Source organism: Elephas maximus, chromosome 6 (assembly GCF_024166365.1).
Source record: "Elephas maximus indicus isolate mEleMax1 chromosome 6, mEleMax1 primary haplotype, whole genome shotgun sequence".
Taxonomy (NCBI): domain Eukaryota; kingdom Metazoa; phylum Chordata; class Mammalia; order Proboscidea; family Elephantidae; genus Elephas; species Elephas maximus.
This window is the reverse complement of record NC_064824.1, coordinates 59,796,918-59,824,404: the sequence shown is the minus strand read 5'-3', so window position 1 is coordinate 59,824,404 and position 27,487 is coordinate 59,796,918. Positions and strand designations below refer to the sequence as shown.

At 38.7% G+C, this 27,487-nt stretch overlaps 1 protein-coding gene across 2 annotated transcripts in view; it reads left to right on the top strand.

Moving 5' to 3' along the window:
- FAP (fibroblast activation protein alpha) overlaps window positions 1-27,487 on the top strand; it is a 91,832-nt gene that overhangs the window by 52,141 nt on the left and 12,204 nt on the right. Inside the window, exons 13-21 of one of the 2 annotated variants that reach the window (XM_049887309.1) lie at window positions 2,692-2,796; window positions 2,895-2,965; window positions 5,319-5,372; window positions 7,688-7,812; window positions 13,330-13,377; window positions 18,478-18,576; window positions 19,028-19,097; window positions 19,866-20,060; window positions 25,461-25,515. In XM_049887309.1, the coding sequence (XP_049743266.1) occupies window positions 2,692-2,796; window positions 2,895-2,965; window positions 5,319-5,372; window positions 7,688-7,812; window positions 13,330-13,377; window positions 18,478-18,576; window positions 19,028-19,097; window positions 19,866-20,060; window positions 25,461-25,515 (822 nt within the window). The remainder of the gene's footprint in view (window positions 1-2,691; window positions 2,797-2,894; window positions 2,966-5,318; window positions 5,373-7,687; window positions 7,813-13,329; window positions 13,378-18,477; window positions 18,577-19,027; window positions 19,098-19,865; window positions 20,061-25,460; window positions 25,516-27,487) is intronic. The other variant, XM_049887310.1, reaches the window with a different exon arrangement.

Below are 27,487 nucleotides of genomic sequence, written 5' to 3'. Positions count from 1 at the left end.
TAATGAAGGATTCATGTGAGGAGGTGGAAGTTTCTTGTTATTTTATTTTTCATTTTGTTGAAGATTTGCTTGCTGAAAGTGAAGAGAACTTGAAGCACTTACTAATGAAGATCAAAGACCACAGCCTTCAGTATGGATTACACCTCAACATAAAGAAAACAAAAATCCTCACAACTGGACCAATGAGCAACATCATGATAAACGGAGAAAAGATTGAAGTTGTCAAGGATTTCATTTTACTTGGATCCACAATCAACAGCCATGGAAGCAGCAGTCAAGAAATCAAAAGACACGTTGCATTGAGCAAATCTGCTGCAAGGACCTCTTCAAAGTGTTGAAGAGCAAAGATGTTGCCATGAAGACTAAGGTGCACCTGACTCAACCCATGGTATTTTCAATCGCATCATATGCATGTGAAAGCTGGACAATGAATAAGGAAGACCGAAGAAGAGTTGACGCCTTTGAATTGTGGTGTTGGCGAAGAATATTGAATATACCATGGATTGCCAAAAGAACAAACAAATCTGTCTCAGAAGTACAACCAGAATGCTCCTTAGAAGCAAGGATGGTGAGACTGTGTCTTACATATTTTGGACACGTTGTCAGGAGGGATCAGTCCCTGGAGAAGAACATCAGGCTTGGCAGAGTACAAGGTCAGTAGAAAAGAGGAAGACCCTCAACGAGGTGGATTGACACAGTGGCTGAAACAATGGGCTCAAGCATAACCGCGATTGTAAGGATGGCGCAGGACCAGGCAGTGTTTCATTCTGTTGTACATAGGGTCACTATGTGTCAGAACCGACTCCATGGCACCTAACAACAACAACAACATGCCAATGTGATAAGACTTAGGATGCTGTATTATTTCCTAGGACTGTCATAACAAATTACCACAAACTGGGTGGCCTCAAACAACAGAAATTTATTCTGCCACGGATCTGGAAGCCAGAAGTCCAAAATCAAGATGTTGGCAGGGCCATTCTCCCTCTTAAGGCTCTAAAGGAGACTCTTCCCTTACCTCTTTCAGTTTCTGGTGGCTCCCAGCATTCCTTAGTGTTCTTGACTTGTAGCTGCATCACTCCAATCTCTGTTTTCATGTTCACATGGCCTTCTTCCTTGTATCTCTGTGTGTCCCGCTGTGTCCTTTCCTCTTCTTATGAGGACACCAGTCATTGGGTTTAGGTCCAACTAATCTGGTAGGATCTCATCTCAATCCTTACCTTGATTACATCTACAGAGACCCTATTTCCAAATAAGTTTACATTCTGAGGTTCCAGGTGGACATGAATTTTTGGAGGCTAATAATATTCAGTCCACTACAGATACCATATTAGATAAGTTGCATTTTAATATCATGCAATCATAATCAATTTAAGGGAAATCATCATCAATTTGTTCAAAAAGGCACCAAGTGTCAGATTATATTCAGGGCCAATGGGAAAGAGGCCTACAATGACCTCCTCTGCCCTGCTCCTGCTCAAAGACAGGTCCAGACTGGATCTCAGCTGGCAAAGCTGAAAGACACTGGTAGTTTTTTGGCTATTGTTGCTTGGCACAGCTCTGAAGTTGCTGAAGGTCTTGGTTCACTGTCACGTGGAGGGACGCCCAAGAGAAGAGAGCTGATTTGGGATTATCTACTCTGCACGAGCTGTCTCATGCTGCTCTCTCACAACTTTGCTACCTTCTCTGTTATAGGTCACCAGGTGGCCAGGAAAGAAAGAAACCAGCAACATAAAACTAGTCGATTTATTATTTAATGGGAGAAACATATGAAACTAGTGGCTCAAATTTGGTATGAGGACTTCTGCAGGGTTTCAGTTATTCATACCATTCAGGATGTTGAAATGGGGCTTACTCTGTTCCAGTGAATGCTGGAGCTGAGTGTCTGAGGCTTCTTGGGTCATTAGGTGGTTGTCATTGGATGCTCGGTGGACACCCTAGGAGATGTCAAAGAAGGGCAATGAAGTCTTTTCCTACTCAGGATTAAGCCCTGCTTTTAAAATATTTTTCTCTCAACATTCAGAACCCCCTACTCCCATTAAAAACTTTGGTTCTAGTCGATTATCTTTAAAATGTCTTCATTGTATCATTGGTATAAGGGACTTGGCATCAGGTAAATCAAGAATTAAAGAAACTATAAACCTTATTGACAGTCACACTCTGGTCAAATATAAAATTTTGAAGTTGGCTTGGTTAAATATCAACATTCATTTGTGATTCTTTTAACTCTTGTTTAAAAACCCATCATCTCAAAGCATAGAAATTCAATCAAATCGAGCATTATAAATCCAGAGATAAGCAGGTAGTCATTGAGCAGTGGTTGGAATGCACAAATGCCTAGTAGAGTAACTAGAAAAGCTCTCTATCTGGAAAAATGGAATTTCAGATGTAAGTAGTAGAAAGTGTGGGAGGCAAGGCATTCTGATTCCTATAAACAAAATGCTAGATTAGTTTTTAAATATAACTAACTGTAATTCAGAGCCCTGGTGGTGTAGTGGTTAAGAGCTCAGCTGCTAACCAAAAGGTCAGCAGCACAAATCCATCAGCTGCTCCTTGGAAACTCTACAGGCAGTTCTACTCTGTCCCGTAGGGTCGTTATGAGTTGGAACCGACTCGACGGCACCTAACAACAACAACTGTAATTCCAGTTCAGTTTGTCTTTTGAACATAACCTCTGTTAATTTCTTTCAGTTCTTTGTTTCAACACCAGTTTTCAGCTATGATGCCATTTCATACTACAAAATATTTAGTGACAAGGATGGCTACAAACATATTCACTATATCAAAGACACTGTGGTATGTTCCTTCCAAGATTTATCTCCTCAAAGATCATTCATTTGAAGTTGCTCAAATAACGCTGAGCTTCACACAACATAATGTTTGTCTTTTTATAGGAAAATGCTATTCAAATTACAAGTGGCAAGTGGGAGGCCATATATATATTCAGAGTAACACAGGATTCACTGTAAGTATTGCACGCTACACCATTCAGGTTTTAATTGGCACTGGTGGATGTGTAAATGATATTGCACCACCTCTTGTTTAAGAATATTTTTATTTGTTACTTACTCTATAGTTCAGTGTGATTTCATTAAGATGGTACATTCCTTAATGACTAGTCAACAAGATTTCCTTTTGGGAAGAATATTTAGTAGGTGGCCATTTTTCTTCTTATATACAAAGGATAAACTCTTTAAAATAATAACTAGTTCTAAAGGCAAACTTTATTTTTCAGCTCTTTTATAGTTATTCACTATTACATAAGTATAAAATTATTTTCTACAGCTATCATATATTGAGCAATTACTGTGCACCAGATACTGTGAAGTAGAAATGATTATCCCAGTTTTACAGATGACAAAACTGATACTCAGAAATTTTAATTAACTTAGCCAAGGCCACACAGTTAGTGGTAGAACTAGGATTCAAATGCAGAACACATTAAATCTAAGACTGTTACTGTTAACCTCAATATCAGGCTTCTTTCTTCCTGTTCTGGCCTCTTTTATTTTAGTCCATTGTACACAAATAAATCATCTTAAAATGATCACTTATGATTAAACTTCTCTAATTAAGAATGTACAGTTCCTTCCTGTCTTAGTCATCTAGTGCTGCTATAACAGAAATACCACAAGTGGATAGCTTTAACAAAGAGAAGTTTATTTTCTCAAGGTAAAGTAGGCTAAAAGTCCAAACTCAGGGTGTCAGCTCTAGGTGAAGTCTTTCTCTCTCTGTCCACCTTTTCATCAATCTTCCCCCAGACTAGGAGCTTCTCTGTGCAGGGACCCTGGGTCCAAAGGATGTGCTCTGCTCCAGGCACTGCTTTCTTGGTGGTAGGAGGTCCCCCACTCTCTGCTCACTTCCCTTTCCTTTTTATCTCTTCAGCCATAAAAGGTGATGCAGGCCACACCCCAGGGAAACCCCCTTTACATTGGATCAGGGATGTGACCTGGATAAGGGTGGTGTTACAATCCCACCTAACCCTCTTTAACATAAAATTACAATCACAAAATGGAAGATAAGCACAGAATACTAGGAATCATGGCCTAACCAAGTTGATACACACATTTGGGGGGACATAATTTAATCCATGACACTTCACCTCATCTCTAATAAAGTCGAAATTCAGGGATATAATTATAGTATTCATGATCTGCCTGCCATTGACTGGAATTCCAGAATGAAATCTGAGATGATTAGTTCAGGCTAATTGGAGGAAAGCCTGTCAGAAACCTAGTGTCCATCTATGGAATTCCTTGAATGGTGAACAAAGCAATTTGGAGATTATGTTGAGCAGCCATTGAAATCACTTGAGTAGGAGGAATGGAAAGATGAAAATACAGGACAGTAATTTCAGGCATGTTATGTTTAGAAGGTAGAAGAAGACTGCAGGCAGGTAGACTCAGCAATGGTCATAATCTAGGCTTGAGGTGACAAAGGCCTGCACTAGAATAACGGCAATGAAATGTAGACTCTTTGAGGACAAGACTATGCCTTATTTTTCACATCCTTAGCACTTAGCACAGTGCCTGACAGAGAGCAGAAGCTAAAAACACAGTCACTGAATGGATGAGAGAAAGCCAGATAAAGAATGGGGGCTCAACAAGACTGGTGAGTTACTGGGCCTGAGGGAAAAGGGAAGAAAAGAGAGAAAGTGGACTTTATTGCAAATTGTAAAGGTGAAGAGAATTGGGAACCTTTGACGGATTGCAAGAAAACTGCAGGAAGCTGTTTGGGAAAGAGACTGAGTAGTTTTAGTCACAGAAGTTTGAGTTGATGTGGGAAACGCAAGTGAAAGTGATGATCGGAGTCATGTGAAATAGTAGTAGGAGGATAATAGTTCAGAAGATGAATTTAATACTCGGAATGAGTTGTATTCTGTTACCTTTTCATTTTACTTGGGGATAACAAGGTTTTATGACAGTGAGGAAGTAGTACGTGGACTTTGCCCAAGAGTCCAGAGAATTAAAAATTGGTAACCAAATCTTCATTATTCTCAATCTTTCACACCCTACTATGCTATCTCTGGGAGGGGAGAAAAACAAAAACCAGTTACTTTGTGATACTCAGATGAATTGATAGAAGAGTGGAAATAATATCACTACATTGGGTTTCTCTGAAATATAATACAAAATCACTTACGAGTTAAAATAAAACATTCAAAGGGTGTTGTATACCACATCAGTATAAAACTATACACCCAAAAACTGTTGGCCAGTTCAAAATGTTTGTTTTCAAAAGAAAAAAAAATGTTGATATTATCAATTCTGTTATTTAATCACCAATGCTTATTTAATAATTTCTCAATATATTTTCAGGTTTTATTCCAGCAATGAATTTGAAGGCTATCCTGGAAGAAGAAATATCTACAGGTAATTCATGTCGATTCATTCTCTTATTTTTACATGTTGATATTTGAATAAAAAATATCAGAGTTCTCAGGGGATGTAGAATATTTTTTAAGGCCTGAAATATAATAAAAGATCATTTATGAGTTAAGAGAAAACATTCAGAGGATGTTGTATACCACATCAGTATAAAAATATACAACCAAAAAATGTTGGTTAGGTCAAAATGTTTGTTTTCAAAAGGAAAAACCAAGAAGTTCTAATGCTGATATAAACATGGTACTAAATAACAAACTTAGAGGTAGTTGAGGACATACATTCATTTAGCATGTGTTTATTAAGTATCTACTGTGGTAGGTCTCTGGAGCCCTGGTAGCACAGTGGTTAAGAATTATAGCTGCTAACCAAAAGGTCAGCAGCTCAAATCCACCGGCTCCTTGGAAACCCTATGGGATATATGTACTCTGTACCTTAGGATCCCTTTGAGTCAGAATTGACTAGACAGCAATGAGTTTGTTTTTTTAGGTCTCCAGGCCTTTCTTCCAAGGTGACTTTGGGTAGGCTCAAACCTCCGATCTTTCAGTTAGCAGTCAAGCATATTAACTGTTTGCACCACCCAGGGACTCCTAACACTTCTTAAACACTTCTTAGTCTCCTTCAAATGGGATTCTCATTCTCCAGGTTTGGGGTGAGGCCCAGGAATATATATATTAAAACTAAGAATCCAGTTCAAAAACGCTACTGGGGAAAGTGTTGGACCAGTGAGGTAGGGCAGATTGGTTTATGTAGGAATGTGCAGAGGAAGCATCCCCAGACCGAGTTTCTGTGAACCCAAACTTCCCACCAGGAGGAATAGAGGGCAAAGGATGTACAGAACCGTGGTTTCTTATTTCACAATTACTCTACTTATTACTAATTTCCCTTTCCAGACATATAATAAGAAAAGGGGCCTCTTTCTTGATGATCTGCCAGGTTTTCCTTTGTATATTTTACCATGGTAGAGAAAAGAGAGATGAGAAGACAGAGAGCTGTGAATTCCCTAAAACCCCATAAAGTGTAGGAGATTAATGGTTATGGGAAGTGACTCACTTCCATTTGAGGTGTTAGCTATTTCTCCCACTCCAGGAAAACTACAGACGCTTCTCCCTTGAGGTTTGTGCCTATTCAGGCAGAGACAGATAAAAAATCAGGCTGCATCAAAATACTGTGATTACCCTTATTTTAAATAACATTGGCGACAGAAATATTGAGTGAGTTTGATGTCAATATGTAAATTAGTTATTTTACATGGAGTAGCGTTGTTGTGTTGTTAGGTGCTGCTGAGTCAGTTCTGAGTCCTAGTGACCCTATGTACAACAGAACAAAACGCTGCCTGGTCCTGTACCATTCTCACAACTGTTGCTGTGTTTGAACCCATTGTTGCAGCCACTACATGGAGTAACACATTTTGATAAGTACAGTCTCAAAATTTCAGCTTAGTCCAAACACCCTGAGGGACCGAATTAGTGGGGCTGAGGGCTGAGGACCATGGTCTCAGGGGACATCTAGGCCAATCGGCATAACATAGTTCATAAAGAAAACTATCTGCATCCTACTTTGGTGAGTAGCATCTGGGGTCTTAAAAGCTTGCAAACGGCCACCTAAGATACATCTATTTGGAGCAAAGGAGAATGAAGAAAACCAAAGACAAAAGGAAAATACTAGTCCAAAGGACTAATGGACTTCATGAACCACAGCCTGCACCAGTCTGAGCCCAGAAGAACTAGATGATGCCCGGCTACCACCACTGATTGCTCTGACAGGGATCACAATAGAGGGTCCCGGACAGAGTGGGAGAAAAATATACAACAAAATTTAAATTAAAAAAAAAAAAAAAAAAACAGACTTACTGGTCTGATAGAGACTAGAGGAACCCCTGGGACTGTGGCCCCCCAGATACCCTGCTGACTCAGAACTGAAGCTACTCCTTAAGTCTACTTTCAGCCAAACATTAGAGAAAAAAAAACATTAGAGAGGCCTATAAAATAAACAAAAACACATGTGAGGAACACGCTTCTTAGTTCAATCAAGTACACAAGACCAAATGAGCAACACCTGCCCAAAAGCAAAGACGAGAAGGCAGGCAGGAAGAACAGGAAAACTGGATGAATGGACACAGAGAACTCAGGGTGGAGAGGGCAAGGGGGGAGTGCTCACATATTGTGGGAATTGCAACCAATGTCACAAAACAATTAGTGTATAAATATTTGGATAAGAAACTAATTTGCGCTGTAAACTTCACCTAAAACACATAAACACACAAAAAATTTCAGCTCAGTTTTATTTTCATTTCCCCCTAGAATTAGTATTGGAAGCTATCCTCCAAGCAAGAAGTGCATTACGTGCCATCTAAGGAAAGAAAGGTGCCAGTATTACACAGCAAGTTTCAGTGACTATGCCAAGTACTATGCACTCGTCTGCTATGGTAGGTAACGGACCTAACACAAGCACTGCCATTCCCACTGCCACTGTCATTGTCCTTATCACCTCCATCTGACTCTTAGCCACTGGTTATTGAGCACTTAATATTTGCAAGGGTCTTTATCTGCATCTGGAGTTCCTGGGTGGTACAAATAGTTAACGTGCTCTGCTGCTAGCTGCAAGGTTGGAGGTTTGAGTCCACCCAGAGATGCCTCAGAAGAAAGGCCTGGAGAGCTAATTCTGAAAAATTAGCCACTGAAAACCCTATGGAACCCAGTTCTACTGTGACACACATGAGATCACCTTGAGTCGGAGTCAACTCAATGGCAATGGATACTGGTTATCCACATTATCTCATCTACGTATTACAGAAAAAAAAAATGAAAGGAAGATTAAAAACCAGTTGCTATCAAGTTGACTCATGTCATGTGTGTCAGAGTAGAACTGTGCTCCACAGGTATTTCAATGGGTGATTTTTCAGAAGTAGATCTCCAGGCCTTTCTTCAGAGGTGCCTCTGGGTGGACTCAAACCACCAACCTTGCATTTAGCAGCTGAGTGCATTAACTATTTGCACCACCCAGGGACTTGAAAGGAAGGTAGGAAGGTATTATTATCCCCATTATTCACTTGAGGAAATAAGAGTCAGGAACTTGCCAAAGGTTCACACTGCTGGGAAGCAGCAAAGCTAGGACATCAGCACAGGTGTTGACTAATCCTCTGCCCCCTACCACCACGTTCCACAGTTGCATGTCTGCATGATATTGCATGCAGACACTAACATGTTCAGATGCAGCAGGATTCAAACAATTATAAAAAGAAGCTGTCTCTGATAAAATGGTTGCTGGACTTCAGCCCCAATTCTCTGGAGAAATGTCAAACTCCTACAAACAGGGAAAAGAACGATGGCTTTGAAACCTGAGGTCCCTTGGAAACCAATGATTCTTTGAACTGTGGTTTCAATGGAGATGGAAATGAACCTTTATCATCCAGTAGGTCTTTTCTAAAAGTAGAGAACATAAGCAATTCATTCAAATTTTCTTAAAATCATAGGTAAAATATACAAAACATTTTCTGCTTGACTAGGCCATGTGTTCATTTCAGTGAATATTTTCTATACAAATACTTTTATTTTACAAAGAACATCGTATTTATATCTTGAACATTTGGCAAGCAATAAAACAGGTTAGGTTAGGTAATCAATGTATCTCTGCTTTCCTCCCCAGTTAATTCCTGAGTTTCCAGTGGGGATGAAGGAGGGGCCCCTACAGGGAGGGAGGAGAGCTACAAAATGCATGCTGCTCTCCTGTTTCTGGTCTCAGCTCCCAGAGGGGTGGGACTAGGGAACAAATAGGATCTCAGCCTGGTTTGAGATCCCTGCTCAGTGGCAGAGGTCCCCAAGATTCCTTTTACTCCCCAGAACGAAGGCCAATCTGAATGAATGCTACTTCTCTCACCCAGTCACCTGGCCCAGAACCTCAGCCACAGCTCATTTGACTGCATGGAAATTAATAAGCATTTTGACCTAAATGCACCTTTCATGATGGCCCAAGATGTCAGTTCGATACAACACTTTCACAAAATGTTTGGTCAGAGGCATCTTTGAAATATTAAGAGATTATTGTTCATGATCATATGTGCTGATTGTGGTTAAGACATTTAAAGGTATACATTAAATTATGTGCAATATTGTTCAACCCGAGCTATGTATTAATTCAGCATGTATTGAAAGCTTATATGCCAGGTATATAGTATCACTGAACTACCCACACTGAGTCATCTGTTCATCTTTCTCTCCTGGAAGACAAGGGCTGATTTCTTTAAACTTTATATTCATAAGACCAAGAAAAATGGCTAATATGTAATAGACAGTCAATGTTTTCCAAATGAGTGTAGATGCTAGGCAATATCAAAGCATTGCTTCCTTTCACAAAGTCTACCAAAAACTCACTTTAGATAGAAAATTTGGAAACGGGTAGTAGTAATGGCAGGACAGCATGATGCACGTAATTAATGTCACTGAATTGTACATGTTAAAAAAAAAAAAACCTCATTTTATGCTGATGTATTTGATGATACAGACTTCAGTGACCCTACACATTTACATTTACATGCATTCTGGATTTGTATAATGTTTTAACTTTCTCAATGCTCTACACCATATTTTATGTCACTTTGGCCTCCTGTATACCTGTTTGAGCGTAAGCGCTCACTGAAGAGATAAGGACTCAACGACTAAACTCTTATCAAAAGTTGGTGGCAGAGTCCTTTCTAGAACTTGAATCGCCTGACTTTTCCACCACTCACTCTTCTCCAGCAGTATGGTAATTTCCCATTTAGCAAAAAATATACTGTGTGGGAAGCCCCACATCATCTGGTGTTTTTGAAGCTCCAGTAAAATGAGTCACTGCGCCATCATAGGAAAAACCTTGAAATCTTTCCCTTTAGGACTAAGAGTAAAGCTTCGTTATGTAACTTCAAACTCTCCCCAGGGGGATGGTGAGTAAATCCCCCATTACAGGATTAAAACAGGTAAAATCATATTGATAATACTGATGGAACAAAAGCGATACAAAGGAGGAAATCCAGACAATGTATGCCTATCCACCAGGACCACACTCTCAGGCCATTTGTGTGAAGAGGGGTCAGTCATTAGTTTGTCTCGTAGTTTGGGGAATAAAGATAGGCCAGTTGTCACTACCGGAACTGCACACCCATGAAAATTCTGCGGGGTGGATGTTGATTGACTAAAAGTCTAGAAATTTAGATTCATGTCTCATTTTCTTACATTCTGAACAAAAAATAAAAATAATGTGTGCTGGTCCATTTTAATAACTTTGAAGAAAAATTGATCAAAATTAAAATACCCATTGCCATGAGTCAATTCTGACTCATAGCGTCTGCGTAGGACAGAGTAGAACTGCCCCATAGAGTTTCCAAGGAGTATCTGGTGGATTTGAACTGTTGACCTTTTGGTTAGCAGCTGTGGCACTTAACCACTACGCCACCAGGGTTTCTATATAGGGTCACTATGAGTCAGAATTGACTCGATGGCAACTGAAAATTAAAATAGTCTCAATTAAATTCCATAAAATTCTGAGACTCCACAATAAAGAACTGTTGGTTTTTGAGAAAGCCTACTAAATAATACCCCCTTTTCCCACCCCAAATTTGGAACTGATTAAGCTAGACTGAGGAGTCAGGCAGATGGAAATCAAAATGTTAGCTTTATTACTGGTAAAGGCTAGTTGGAACATGCGGCTAAGGTCCTCGACTCCCTAATATTACACCCCAGAATTAGAATTACTCACGCAAACATGGGTACAAGTAGATAACCACAGAGGTCCCTTATGTGGTCTGGCACTGTCGAACTTAAAGCACTGAGGAACAGACCAATAGCATGTTCTCTGTAGGCAGAAAAATGCCAGGAGAGAGGCCAAAGAAGGAGCTACTCATACCCATGTCTTTTTCCAGAACTCACAAAAAAATCATTCCTCCTGTTTGTGTGAGGCCAGGTGTACTACTCTCACATAACTCCCTCTACCTAGAAAGAAGCATCAAAGCACTGAAGTGTCAAGTGAACGTCTACTTCCAACTGCCATGTCTAAATGATACCTGAACAAATTTATCTTTTAAAAGTGTATTTCCAGGTATTTATCTTTTAAAAGTGTATTTCCAGGTTCAAGTAAGTGATAGTTAGCATTTAATTATTTGTAGATCTTAAAAAAAGGGTCAGTTTTAGCACAAAGAACCTGAATTCTATATTGGAATACGTCGTAGACGCTGATGTGCCACCCAGGTCCCCCACCTTTAGGACTGAATCGCTCATTCCCCCAGCTCCTGAGAGTGCTGATGACCCACTGCTCACAGCTGAGCCCCCTCTCTGGAGATTGCCCTTGTTCTAGGTGACATCCAACTACTGCTCCAGGCTAGGGTATGAAATCCTGCCCTGTTGCTCCAATTTGAGACAACTCTGTACGGCCAGCCCAGCTCCAGAGCTCCCCATGCGGTTGACTGGGGCCTCTCTTGTGATTCCACTGCAGCCCACCTTCTCCCCCTCCTCCTCTTTCCTCCCCTAGCCCCACAGTTGCTCACCCCAACAGCACTGCTCAAGAAACTCCTGGTGCACAAGCCGCCATCCGGGTGTGTTCCTTGGGGAACATGACCTCCCACAGCATACGTGAACAGAAAAAGTTTTCCATATAAACTTATTTCTGCATGTGTTTTTGTTGTTAGTTGCCATCGAGTTGACTTCAACTCATGGTGACCTTGAGTATAAGAGAACAAAAAGTTGTCCGGTCCTGCACTATCTTCATGATGGTTGTATGTTTGCATCTTCCAACACGATTTTAAACAATGCTCTGTTGTCATTCATAAGGTTTTCACTGACTGATTTTTCAGAAGCAGATCACCAGGCCTTTCTTCCTAACCTGTCTTAGGTCTGGAATCCCTGCTGAAACCTGTCCACCATGGGTGACCCTACTGGCATTTTAAATACTGGTGGCATAACTTCCAGCATCATAGCAACACACAAGCCACTACAGTACAACAAACTGACAGAGGTGTGATGGCTGCACGTATTAGTTACAGGAAATAAAAGATGTTCAGTTTTACCCACCAAAACATACTGAACATCAAACCAAGAGGCCAATTTAAAAATACATCCTGGGTACTGGTGAAGATTGTTTGATAATAAAGACACAATTAAAACTGCCCCAATACAGTAGGACATCTTCCCAGAAGGCTGTTTACCACTGCTGCATCATGGGTCCATTTGTGTAATTAGATCTTAACTATTCAGGATCACTACTGGAAAAGTGCAAAGTACCTCTTGCATCTGTTCTTTGATTGGGCTATGCAATGGCCTCACTGGGGTTGGTGTCTCCCAGTGCGGTAACTCACGGTGTCCTCCCCCATCCCCTGTGGGCAGGTGCCGCCAGTGAACCCCAACCACCCCGTGGGTGGGTGAAGCAGCCTGGCCAGCCTGAGCATCCAAGTAGGCCGGGTACCCACCTCACAGCTCTGCCCCTCCCAGCCCAGCCTCCCACAGCTCCCCCAGCTCCTCTGCAATCCCATTGGCCAAGCTAGAGGCCTTCCAGTGGCTGGCACCTGCAGCCCTGCACTGGCACCCTGGAGGGTGACCAGAGTAGGGAAGTGATGAGTTACCGTACTGGGTGACAGGTGACAACAACCCTAGTGATGCCACTGCCTTGGCAGCCCCTCCTCTGTGGATCTTGGGGTCATTTTGCTGTCACCCCCCTCTGACAGTGTCAGGGAGTGTGCTTCACATCCCCCACACCTCCCTAGTGGCTCCACTGGGGCTCTGATCTTACGTGTTGTTTAAATGTAAGTAAAGGGTGATGTTTACTTCTCTTCCGGTTAAAAAAAAAAAAAAACACACACACACACAGCTACAGAATTAAAAGATGTACTTGAGCTTGATACTAATCACAAATCAGCAGTTCTTGTTGAAAACTGTTAATTTAAAAATAAAACACGTTTTTGTTTTAATCCTGTGCATAGGTCCAGGCCTCCCCATTTCCACCCTTCATGATGGCCGCACTGATCAAGGTGGGTCTCTCTCTTTGCGTGCTGTTGTCTTGCGGAAAGAAATCCTGAGTGCCCTGTGATACTGCCCTAGAGGAAGCAAGACACTTTCCCTGCACTCACAAAGTGAACTGCCGTGGAATCCTGCCATTGCACTGATTATTATTACACTGATTTGGATGTTCTTTGGGTCAATCCTGGTCATGTGAAATTTAATAACTATTTGGGATAAGAACTTGACATAATGCAGATGATTTATATCAAAGGGATTAATCTTATCTCCTGAAATCAGCTTATAAGAAGCACAGAAGCTTAGAATTGGAAGGGAACTTAGAACATTCAGTACAATCTCCCTCCCAAATAAGAATTCCATTTTTTGTAACATCCCAAACTGGAGAAAAATTCCAGATATAACTTCTCCAGTTCAGAGCAGAGGGTGACTGTCACACTAGCATTTTTGGTTTAACAGCTGCATCACACTGTTGCCACGTATGAAAGCCCTGAAATTTGGAAGCTTTTTCCATTTTCAACTGCTTTATCAAGACAGTCCTCCTCCATCCGGTATTTGTGATACTGGTTCAAAATAGTTCACAGCTCAGAGATGACTGTTTTTGCTCTCAACAGGGTTATCCAAATGGGTAGCTGCTCAGGTACTTTTCCTGCTGGTTCTCCGTTACCTTTTGATTTATTATTAAACAACATTATAGGACTGGAGTTGTTGGAGACCAGGGACAATGAGGAATAAGCAGATTCCTTCAGCAATCATATCCACGGTTGTCCTTGGACAGCTTTGGTGACAAGTCAGGGGACTGCTTTGGGATTAGTTTGGCTGCCAGCTCAATAGGCTCAAGTATAAGTGAAAATAAGCCATTGAGGAAAAACAGAGTCAATTCAAGAACTCTGGACAGGATTGGCATTGTAAGAATGGGACAGTGAATTTCAGCTCATTTTGAAGTTGTTTTACCTTGTGTCTAATAGTGAAATGCTTTCCAAAAATAACAGATTGTATTTCTCATTTGGCTCCTCTTAAGCTTCAGTTAAAAAAAATTGAAAACAATACTATTTTCAAATATGTAGGTTTGTATTTTAATGAAAATCACCATAGATGTATAATCATCATTTCATCATGGTTGCAAAATAAAGGTCAGCTTCCCTCTTCCCAAAGCATGTATTTCTCCTTTCTTAATATCTTTGCCATATTCATGGCAGATACCACACAGCTTACACAGCTTTATTATTTCACCCAATACTTATAAAATGGGTACAATGTTCATTTCACTATATATCATGTAGATTAATATATTTTCTAACCCACCAAATAGGATGAAAATTCCTTTAGAGCAGAGCTCCTCAAACTTGCATAATGAAATTTGACTGATATGGTTATTATAAATATCGATTCTCAGGCTCTCCCTAGAGATCCCAATTCAGTAGATCTTGGATTGGACCAGAAAATTTGTAGTTTTAATAAATGCCCCCAGACAAGTTTTAGAGATGTTGTTTTAGAGAAGATACTATGTCTCCTATTTATTTTTAGTTTTTTGCCCATTCTATTGCATTTGGTCCCAGTAATCTTCATTCAACAAATACTTTTCGAGCACCCACCACATTAGGCCAGGTGCTGTACTAGACACTAGATCATAAATTGAATGGACGCTGGGTTAGACATTGTCCCTGTCCTCAAGGAGATTATAGCTGAGTGGGGGGATGCAAACATGTAAATGGGCTGTTACAATACAGTGTAGCAAATACTAAGGGGACATACAGAGAGCCTGAAAGCACAGAGGAAGGGCACATCATCTGGGATTTGGGGTCAGGAAATGTTGCCTAGTGATAACTACATCGAACCTGAGATTCATGTGTATGAAGGAGGGAGAGATGGTGCTTGGATGTCTGGCTTGTTCAAGAGGATTGATATCCATGCTTTTCACTGGAGGGGCTCACTGTGGGGAGCAGGTATTGGGCGACAGGATGAATTTTGCTTTGAAAGTTGAATTTGAGGTACTAATGGGACATCCAAGTGGAGCTGTCCTGTGGTTCCATAGCTTTGAATCTGGATGTCAGAGGATTGGTTTGGACTGAAGATAATGATCAGGAATTCTTCAGCTTCTGGAACACATAGCTACTAAAGCCATGGACATGGATGAGATCAACAGAATGGAAAAAATGAGGGTAGCCAGGGGTAGTAGACAGTGAGCCTATTATAAAACCATATAGAACATCAACACAAGAAATGGAAAGAGAAAATGAGCCTTTGGAGGAGACTGGGAGAGAAGAAAAGAGGAGGATAACTGAGAGTATGGGGTCATGAAAAGCAGGGGAGGAGAGAATCTCAAGAAGAAGAAAGCGAGTGCTCAGCTGTGTCAAATGCTGCAGAGAGAGCAAGACCTGCTGGAAATCACTGGACTTAGCGAGAAAATTAACCTCATGTTGGCCAGAGCAGTTTCAGTGGAGCAGTAGAGATGGAAGCCAGATTGAAGTAAGTTTAGGCCTGCATAAAACAGAAGAACAAAACAAAATACAGTTGCTGTCGAGATGATTCTGACTCATGGTGACTTCGTGTTTGTCAAAACAGAACTGCGCTCCATAGGGTTTTCAACAGCTGATTTTCCAGATGTAGATCACCAGGCCTTTCTTCTGAGGTGCCTCTGAGTGGGCACCTAGGGAGTCCTAGGCCTGCATAGAAGGTAAACTAAGAGACGAGATCTTCAGTAAGTCTGGCTGTGACAACAGAGGACAGATAGGATGATGGCTGGTAGGGATTGAGGGAGGTTTAATTTTGTTTTTGGAAGATGACAAATACTTGAGCACGGTTAAGCACTGATGAGAGAAATTAGGAGGCTAAAAGGAGTTGAAGGCATAGAGGAGGGAAGTCCCTGAGAAGTTGGGAGAGGATGGAGTCCACAGCACAGTCGAGGGGACTGATCTCTTACACTGTGATGGGAAAGAATGAAGAAACTATTGATGAAATTTCAGGAATGTTTGTAGATATTAGAGAAGAGAGTAAAATTTTTTTATTTTCTCTATAAAGTGGGGCAAGGTCCTGTGCTAAGTGTGAGGAAATAGTGTATAGTTGGAGGTTTGAAAATAGCAGATAGCATTTGAGCCAGATGCTATGGAAACCCAGAAGGATTTCCACTCAGCATTGAAGGTTCCGTTGAGGTTTAGTTGCCTTGGGCACAGCAGGTGCTCATTAAAATTAACTGATTGACTGACTGACCTCATTTATCAGCTTTTCCACAGATTCTTCACATAATTTAATTAACAAGCAATATATCATATTTAACATGGTTTAAACAGAAATTTACATATAGGATTCATCATTCTCACTGCTTGATTTCATCATATGGAAGACTGTACACATATACACGGAGCACATACAGCCTTCCAGGTACTAGGTAGTGAGTATGCTGGGTACTGAGTATACAGTGATGAGTGAAAGAAAGTAAAAGATTCTGTCTGAACTGTAGCACTCCTTGCTAGCTTAAAGGCTAATATAAAGTCACACTGAGAAACCCAGTTGCCACCCCTCACTCTCCCCGTACTCTATAAAATTCCATTTCTTACTCACCATCCAGTAAGAAAAAAAAAAGAAAAAGAAAAACAGAGCCCAGGGCCAGAGAAGCATTAAGAAAGTTTTTTAACTAAATTTGACATTTCAGTAAATCATGAATCAGAAAAGTTCCATAGCTAAGAATAAAATGGAGAAATTAAAGATGTAGCAACATGACAACACCTGCATATTAGCTCAACTTTCAATACCTTCGATAGAACAATAATAATAAGTAAATGGTGCAGCCATTCTGTATGCTTGCTCTACACAGAATTCTCTTTAATCCACAACAGCTCCACCTGCAGAATCCACACAAGAAGAATGAATGAAAAGCTGGCTCTAGTGTGCTTAGAATTGCCTCTTTTATTTCTTTGGTTTTAACTTTTCAGGTCTCACAGGTATCTCTCTCCTGATGAATTTTCCAAAATTAAAGTGAAATTTATTATGTATCTTTTACAACTCATACCCAAAACATGTATACTTGTGCTAAGATTAAATATAACATGTTGGAGAAAATGCCATAAGTATATGAAAGCTGAGAGTTACAAGGGAAGCGATTTGGCAAACTTAGTGTACTTACAAGTACTCCCAGTTCCCCATCTTCAGGGACCACTTTTTAAAAAGGCACAAAAACAAGAAGTTCACAGGATGTCTTTTGTTGAAATTACCATGTCTCAGAAGTCATCCAGACCCTCTTTTTAAAAACAAATGCCACATATTATATGAAAGACTAGTTTTTCATCCAGAGTATGACTGCTATCAATCCTAATTCAAAATAAAATCTTATAAAAGGCTCTCTAATTCCAGAAACTCGCTTACATATACCATCAATCTAAGCATTCAGGAGATCAATGGATTTGTTCAGTTTCAAAGATTAAAGCGTGAACCATAGCTGAGTTATAGTACAAACTGCATTTTTTAGAAGATTTTTTTTAAAGGTGAAAGACAGAGATCATAGTATGTATGTATCTATATATCATTGTTTTACCAGGATAATTATCCTGAGAGAAAGGATTTGAATGAATGGGATACCCAGTAATTCAATTAGCAAAAAAATAAATAAAACAAGTGTTCCATACTAACCAAATGCAACTGAAAAAGATTATGAAACAAGTATAAAAATCATAGAAATGGTATTTGACTTCACAGACTGAAAATTAAAAAAACAAACTTTATACTTGCACAATGAATTATTTTAAATTTGAGGGCTCAGAAATCTAGTTTTTACTTCTACTTTTTTCAGTAAATGAAAGAAATGTCACCTACTCGGTCAGGTCATGGATTTCAGTTGCAAAAAAACAGTTTGAAATGAGAAAATGTGGTTGAAAAAACATAGTTGCTTCTGTGATTCTGCTCAAAATGTGTGTCAATGTCATACAAATCATTTAAGGGACAATTATTGAAACATAATATCCTTTATAAGCTCATATATGCTTTAAAAACTGGATTAAAAGTATGCTCAACAATATAAAACTCCTTAAGCCATCTTAAACCCTCATGTTAAAGCCAAAAGAATTGAAAAAAATTTTAATGGAAGTATTAATTAAAAATTAACGTTTTATTTTTTTAAGAAATTAAAATCCTGGAAGAAAATACGGAGTTGGAAAATGCTCTAAAAAATATCCAGCTGCCTAAAGAAGAAATTAAGAAACTTGAAGTGGATGAAAATAGTAAGATTTTTAAAAAACTTCTTTTTTATAAATATGAAGTTGAACATTTTACTTGCTTTAAAAAAAAAAATTACAGGGTAAATATTACAGTCCAAACTCTACAATATATTAAAGAATCTTAATTAAAACAATCTTACTGTAACAATATTTAGTTCCACTAACATCTTTGATGTTTGTGAATAAGATTGACTTTACGTTTTCCCTAGCTCCATTTCAACACTCTCAATTAATTTTGGAAAGTGTGCCTCTGGAACATACATTAATTCATGTTTTCTAGCTGTTCATAAAGTAGACATAAGATATGCAATAAAAATCTATTTAAAAAAACATTCTTGAGTCATAACAATTTGCTAGATATGAATTGATTTTATGTTGCATATTATTTTAAAAATATTGTCACAAATACTGTGTAATGCAGATTTTCTCGTTTTTTTTTTTTTTCTTTCCAAAGCTTTATGGTACAAGATGATCCTTCCCCCTCAATTTGACAGATCAAAGAAGTATCCCCTGCTAATTCAAGTGTATGTAATATTTTCTTTGGTGTAAAAACTATTTACTGAAAATATGTTGGATGAAATACACATTTATGAGATAGAATGAACCATTCTCCTTGGTAACAGTTCATACTGATGCTGTTTTTATATATTCTGCAACTAATCAGAGTAAATAAAATATGGCTATTTAAAATAGATTGAGGAAGTTTTGTGTTTTAGATGGACTTGCTTGCATTTGCTGTGTTGAATTTCCTTTGTATGGCAAATTGCCGAATATGTCAGAATACCTTTGAGAAAGAGAAACTGCAGCCAAAAAAAAAAAAAAAAAATACTGTAAATCATTTTAACATCTTATGTAATTGACTTAGAAATGAAATAAAGGAATGAAATGCATTCAGCGGAATTGCACCCAAAATCAGTGCTGACCTACACACAATTCGCTTAAAACACCAAGCTTTTTTTTTTTTTTTTTTTTTTAGTATATCTTATGTCTGCTTTTAGCAAGTGGCAGGTGGCAGAAATGACGAAAAACCCACACATATTCCTTGAAATGCCAACCCTAGATGTATCCGTTTTGGGGAATAGGAGAGGCTGTGTCCCAAAACAACTTCCTTATAGCAAACCTCTGGGAAAAGCCTGGACCCTTCTTGATACTGAGCCAATTCTAATGTCATTGTTACTGAAATTTTATTATACAAATGTACTGGGAATTATTAGAGGCAATGCTTGCCCCTGATAGAAAGTTGAGTCTTATAAGGGAATCAGATGTATTATCTTTCTTCCCCCCCCCCTTAGATATGGTGGTCCCTGCAGTCAGAGTGTAAGGTCTCTATTTGCTGTCAGTTGGATATCTTACCTTGCAAGTAAGGAAGGGATGGTCATTGCCTTGGTGGATGGTCGAGGAACAGCTTTCCAAGGTGATAAACTCCTGTATGCAGTGTATCGAAAACTGGGCACTTATGAAGTTGAGGACCAGATTACAGCTGTCAGGTGAGCGCCTTCGCATTGAAACAGAGGAGATACGCAACAAGTGGCATGCAATCACTTGAGTTTCTCCATTTTTAATGACTTAATTCTTTTGTTCTGTTTTCCTAACTTGGTTCAAAACTATGTTAATCTTAAAGTTATATTTTTGCCCAATATAAGAAAAATTTATTTATAGGAGAGAGCCCATAATTATATAGAAAAATGATTTATAGTGATAAATGACTGTCTTTGGATATGTAAGTCATTTTAATATTCTTTCATTTATTACCATGACTCACAATTGGCAGAAAAGGTAGAATAACTTGTCTAACTCTAGAGATTATCATCAAGAAACCAAAACATCTGAATTTGCTCAAGCAATGTGGATTCTACCTCACAAATTTAGAAATGGCTCAAGATTTCAGGATTTTAGGTGTTAGGCATTTATTGGTGCTTAAACTAGTGGTCAAGTTCAGCTATGTTAGCATGAAACAGTGTTTGCCTGTTTTAATTTGACAACAAAATATTCATCTTACATACTAGAAATTATATTACTAAAACACTTAGAGGAAAGACATATTCATAATCTAAGTACTTTCTTCCAAACTACTTTCTCCACTGCAATTATGGCTCACTCAACTTTTAGTGAAACATAAAAAATAGTCACCAAAATTGTTGCTTATTTGGAAACACTTTGCAGATTCCTTCTAGATATTTCTGTGTAGTTTCTGTTATTATGATGTGAGTAGGTAAAGTTGAAGAATGTTGTCGTTGTTGTTAGTTGCCATTGAGTTGGATCCAACTCATAGCGACCCTACGTACAACAGAACGAAACACTGCCCGGTCTTGCGCCATGCTCACAATCGTGGCTATGCTTGAGCCCATCATTGCAGCCAAGTTGAAGAATAGTAGTATAGAAATTAAAAAAAAAAAGCTAATAGCACTCTCAATCATCGATGTATATACACACATAACAGCTGAAAATCAATCACTGTCATGGCAGAGCAGTTTAGAAAATTTATTAGTACAACTCTTTTATCACCTTAATGCCATTAATAGTTATTGATTTCAGTGCAAAACACATAAAAAACAGGTTGAACTTAACAACTAGGAGCCAGGCCCAGATAACACTCTCCTGTGTTTTTGTCTCTGATCAAAGCAGAAGAGTTTAGACTCACACATAATTATTTTTAAAAACAGAAAAGTAATTTTAACTCATATATTTGCAAATTATTCCTCCATTCTGTGAACAGTCACATACATACATACTTACACACAAAATATGCAATTAAAAACAAAGTTGAATCTGACAAATTGGTAAATATATTATTAAATAACACTATAGTCTGTCTCCATCATTCACACCTAACTTCTAGGAGACTCCATCGTTCTCGTTGATCCAGATTTTGGGCCTTTTAAGTATTAATTTGTTTGGGGGAGCCTTCTGTCTGACAGAGAGGAATAGAAGAGATAGCTCAAAGACTTCACTGAGAAATCAGTTTAGCCTATAAGGACTGCGGTGTGCCTTAATGAGAATATCAACGCAGTTGTCAGAATTGTAGCTCTAATTCCTTAAGGAATTTTTTGGCACTTTGGATATATTTATAGCATGCAGTAGGCACCAAGGACACGTAATCCTTGGACTACATAAAAACACATTTGTAACTCAAGAAGGTATTTTCCAAAGTGAGCAGGGCTAAAGAGTGAGTTGTTTGGTATTAATCAAAAGAAAAAGAAATCATCATCATCATTTAAGCTTACAACCACCAACAAAATAACATTTTTGTGTATTTATTTAATGCCACAAATGCAGTATTCAAATTTAAGAAGAAGAATACCTCAAGAAACAGAATCCAGATCTTCTTACTGTGTTGCTCAGGTGGAATGAAGTTTTAAGCCTGAGCTCCATGTACATGCCTTAATGAAAATCATTTTCTGATGTTCAACGTATAGGACATAAAGTCACAAATTCTACCAATTTTCACAATAGCACCAATTTGAGTTTGGCTCTTAGAACTGAAGATGAACCAGAGGTGGTCATTGGATAACTTAACCTTCTCTGAGTCATTTTAGGACAGAATCTGAAGAGAGTCTTCCTATAGGGCAGGAATATGTTCACCCATTTACTCAGCCATTTAACAACAACAGATCAAATACTAATATATGCTATTTATTACAGTACACTCTGTATAAAATCATCCCATTTACAATCTCTGCTTTCAATGCACTTACAATCTGGGAAAGAGGACAGGGTTGCTGTTAGATGGATCTTTTTATAAACACGTCCTAGTGAACGCAGAGTGGCTGCATGGCCCTTGTGAAGCACATGTGCCACAGTGGAGACGGCAGTGGGTCAGGCCTTGGTTTTTGCTTGACACATTATTCTTCAAAAGTAAAAGTGATGCCTGGGGACCTGATGCTTTGAGAGAACAAAAACTTAAAACTCCAGATTTATAATGATAATCCTGGGAATGATTCAACCAAATGTCTCCCAAAGAAGTGTTTTAGGAATCAGACACCAAATACCTAACCTAACTTGGGAATTGAGATTATAGTCCCTCTATTGTAATCTTCAAATTTCCCCTCAAGGAATGAAATTTGTCACCTTGAATCTCCTATAAAATACAACCTGGCTAATTTTTCTATATAGCAAAAGAAAATCATATGTATATATTTGGAAACAATTATGAATATTAATCGGTGCCAATAAATAGACTGAAACTAAGCAAAACAGGAAAAAGAAGCCACACAGCCTCACAACTTTTGTCAACACAAAAAAGAATGTTTCAAAGGAGACACTCGTGTGATCAAAAGCATGAAACTGGGACCTACTTTCTTCAGACTTCTCTGGAAACTGTACATTATGCGAAGACCATAAGACTTCAGGGGTTTTAGGTCCAACTCTGCTCATTTGGGGGTACCTTAGGCATTTTTTACATTTTCACAACCTTTTGAAATTTTACATAACTTGAGGATTAGCGATGGGGAAGAATCACGTGAGGAAATATCATTATCATGCTGTTATAGACAGTATCAATAAAATCATTTCTAAAATACAACAATGATTCATCACTAGGATTCCCAAATGACCTTGGCCTACATCATTTTTTCTGATAGAATTGTTGTGAGGTTCAGTCCAGCCTCCAAAATTAGAAAAACATCCTTTTTGTGAGTTACTAACGTTCTGTTGATTTAACCACATTATCACCACTATTTATGCCCTCCTGGAAGCTCTTCAGAATTTGAAGGTGAATTTTATAGAGCCCTGTTGGTCTCAAAGTGCTCCGATTATCTAGCTAACCTTTAACCTCGTCCTGCCACATTAAGTGTTAATGTTTCATTTCCATGTTAACTATTGAACTATCATTTCCTGTAAATGCCGTCCTTTCAGAATAAACCTAGGAAGGGAGCTGTTGAGAATTTCCTGTTCCCATGTATCACCTGTTATTTGCTTTTTACTCCTGATGCACGTCAGTGCGATTGCTAGCTTCTGGGAGATCATAAAATCAGGACAGATTTTATGACCCAGCACTGTCTTTGAGCATTAGTGGCAAGATTTTTTTTTTTTTTTTAAACAAGGAGCGTGAACCTTTTCATTTGGTGTTGAAATTTGTGGAGGGATGGCTGAAGTGCAGCAAACTTGCTGTGCATTTTCTCTGGTTTATCATGAGCAACATCTACACAGGTAGCAACTTTCCGTTTGCTGCTGCAGTTCTTCCCAATAGACTCTTCAGTGTCCCTCAGAATCAGTGTCGGGTAAGCTGTGACTAACGGGGCCTCTTCCCATCTGTTTGTCCCGGGCATTTGCCCAATTCTTCTGTGCATCTGAAACGTGCAAGCTGAATCAATGCAACAAGCAAAATGGTTGCTGTGAAATTCTTTTAAGAAACTACACTCTTCAACTCATGAAAATTACTCAGTCCTAATTCCACAGAAGAGTGAGAAAGGGCATTAACAATAATCCAAGGGAATTAAAAAAATTAGTATTTTTGGAAGGGCTATGTGTCTTACTTTGGTCTCCTTCCCATTGCTGTGGCTTCTGCAATCACTTACCCAGTTTGCATATTTCTGCCACTGCTTCTATTTCTTTGAGATTTTCTTGAGTTTTTATCAAGTCATACCCAAAGTAAATCATAGTCGCTCCAGAACACCAACCCTCACTGGGGCATGGTTTAAGCAGTGGCATCACTAGGGGGTTCAGGCGGTGTGGAACGCACCAGGTGACAGTGTCAGATTGAGTGACATCAGGATGACTGTCTATAAAATTTTTGTGCAGTGTTCCAGCAGTTTATTTTTTAAAATATATCCCTATAGTTAGCTATAACAGCAAAAAAAAATTTCATAAGCCCAACTTACATGTATCAGTATACTTACAAGGCTTCAATTTTATGCTAATTTATTTTTTGAACCTTCTAATACGCTCCGGTCAGAGCCGTGATTATTAGTCAATTACAACGATGCTTTGACTCACGAGGTTTGGTCTGCAGGCACTACAAGCACACACCTTTGTTCTTGTTGCTACCTGTGTTTTTATAGTCATTGATTTTGTCAAGTCTTCTGGTAATTAACCTGCGGAAGCGGGTGACACCATGAGCTACCACACTGGGTGACACCAAGCCTAGTGATGCCACTGGGTATAAGGTAGCCTGAAACACTCTCGTTTTGTGCCAGCTTTGCAAAGCTGTGTTTTCCGAGGGCTTTCCATGACTTTTTAAAGGTTGCCTTTCAGCATAGGCCCTTGCTCCAAAGGTAAAATTTATTTTTAAAATAGTTTGTAAATGGATGCTGTCTCTGGTGAGGTGAAAAGGAATCATTTCCATGCACGTACAGTAACGGTATGTCCTTACAAAATGGTCTGTAAAAGATAGATATAGTTGTCCATACCATGCTGAGTTGAGGGTGTCTAAGTATGAAATTGGAGAGGAATGGATATTTATCTCAAGTATGACAAAAAATGAAATGATGATTAGCATTAATATTTAAGCAAACTAATAAGAAATTAATAAAATTAAAAACAGCAACGGCGAAAACTTTATTTCCAAAGGCTGGGAATTTGAAAATTTGGATCTAGTCATAATTGTGAATAACTTCTGTGTTACAAACTTTTTTTTTTTTTTTTATGAGCCAGTCTCTTGACCTCTCTGAGTTGCAGGTAACTTACCATAAAATTAGGATACTAGGCCTTACAACCCTGAAAGTCCTACTCAGGAAATATATAATAGAGCCTAAGAGGATCCTTTTCTCCATTGTAGAAAACATTATAATATTCACCAATTATTTGTAAATGCAGCCTTCTTATGCATGTGCTTAAACAAAGGAAATGTAGCATTTCTATTGAAACTTTGAATTAAATATACTTGCGTAATGAAGTAAATGTCATGTGTACACACTTAAAATTCTACAAATTTGTTTCTTTTACTTTAGAAAATTCATAGAAATGGGTTTCATTGATGAAAAAAGAATAGCCATATGGGGCTGGGTGAGTTGTTTTATATTTTTTATGCCTGTTATTCGGTTCGGCAATCATAATTTTCTAAAGTGGTCGCTTATAAGGTTTTTCATGAAATGTTAATGTTTCAACATAATTTAATCTGTCAGTGGAAACAGTCAATTTGGATAATTTGGGCTTCAAAGTGGTGGTTTTAAGTTTGTTCCTTTTGTTCAATCATTTAGTTTCTTCTCTATATAGCAAATTATAATTCATATTTTTACTTAATTTTTGGTAAGAGACTATAGCATACTGATCTATATTCCTCATCAAATTAAAAAAAAAATTTTTTTTTATTAAAACAGGTTTAATTCCCCCTTGTAATTTCAGAGTTAAATACATACCTCTTATTGTATATTTTACTTTTATGAAAAGTCAGGCTGACGTTTGGAGTTACAGGAACTTTTAGAATATAACTTCCCTAGCACCTTTTTTTTTTTTTTAATACCTAGAGTCGACTCGATGGCAACGGGTTTTTAGTACCTAGAGTAGCTCAGTCATGTCTTGGCTGTTTGAGCTATATGTATGTATAGTTGCTAGGTGCCATTCAGTTGGTTCCAACTCATAGTGACCCTATGTACAATAGAATGAACAGTGCCTGGTCCTGCACCACAGTCACAATCATTGTTATGCTTGAGCTCATTGTTGTACCACTGTGTCAATACATCTTGTGGAGGGTCTTCATCTTTTTTGCTGACCCTCTACTTTACCAAGCATGATGTCCTTCTCCAGGGACTGGTCCCTCCTGAAAACATGTCCAAAGTACGTGAGATGAAGTCTCGCCATTCTCGCTTCTAAGGAGCATTCTAGCTGTACTTCTTCCAAGACAGATTTGTTCATTCTTCTGGCAGTCCATGGTATATTCAATATTCTTTGCCAACACTGCAATTCAAAGGCATCAATTCTTCTTGGGTTTTCCTTATTCCTTGTCCAGCTTTCACACGCCTATGAGGCCACTGAAAATACTATAGCTTAGAGCAGGCGCACCTTATTCCCCAAAGTGACATCTTTGCTTTGTAACACCTGAAAGAGGTCTTTTGCAGCAGATTTGCCTGACGAAATGCATTGTTTGATTTCCTGACTGCTACTTCCATGGGCGTTGTTGGTGAATCCAAGTAAAAGAAAATCCTTGACAATATCAATGCTTTCTCCATTTATCATGATGTTGCTTATTGGTCCAGTCGTGAGGATTTTTGTTTCCTTTATGTTGAGGAGTAATCCATACTGAAGGCTTTCATCCTTGACCTTCATCAGCGAGTGCTTCAAGTCCTCTTCACTTTCAGCAAGCAAGGTAGTGTCATCTGCATAACGCAGGTTGTTAATAAGTCTTCCACCAACTCTGGTGCCACATTCTTCATCATATAGTCCAGCTTCTCAGACTGTTTGCTCAGCATACAAATTGAATAAGTATGGTGAAAGGATACAACCCTGATGCACATATTTTCTGATTTTAAGCCATGCAGCATCTCCTTGTCCTGTTTGAACAACTGCCTATTGGTCTATGTTCCAGCTCCGCATGGATTTGAACTGCTGACCTTTTGGTTAGCAGCTGAGCTCTTAACCGCTGCACCACATAAGTTATATATAGTATATATGTGTGTGTGTATAGTATATGCATGTGTGTGTGTGTGTATATTTGCAATCAGGTTCTTTTACCAGAGCTAATTTCAATTTGTGCTAACTAGAGAGAAGTATTATTCAGCTTCCTAGTTTTTTAGTTACAGATCATGGAGATAATTTTCTATGTTTCAGGAGCTGTGCAGATTTGAAAATGCATTTTAAAAGAAGTGGCAAAACTTATTAGGCATGGGCACTAAGGTCACTGGAAAGTGTACAGAAATACTGGAAAGATTGCAGAGTTGCCCATTATAAATTATCATAATTATCCTTCCAAGAAATTTCCTAGTTCACTTTTTGGTCTGAATTTGTACATTTGCAAGTCAATTTGCAGCCGTTTGTGCTC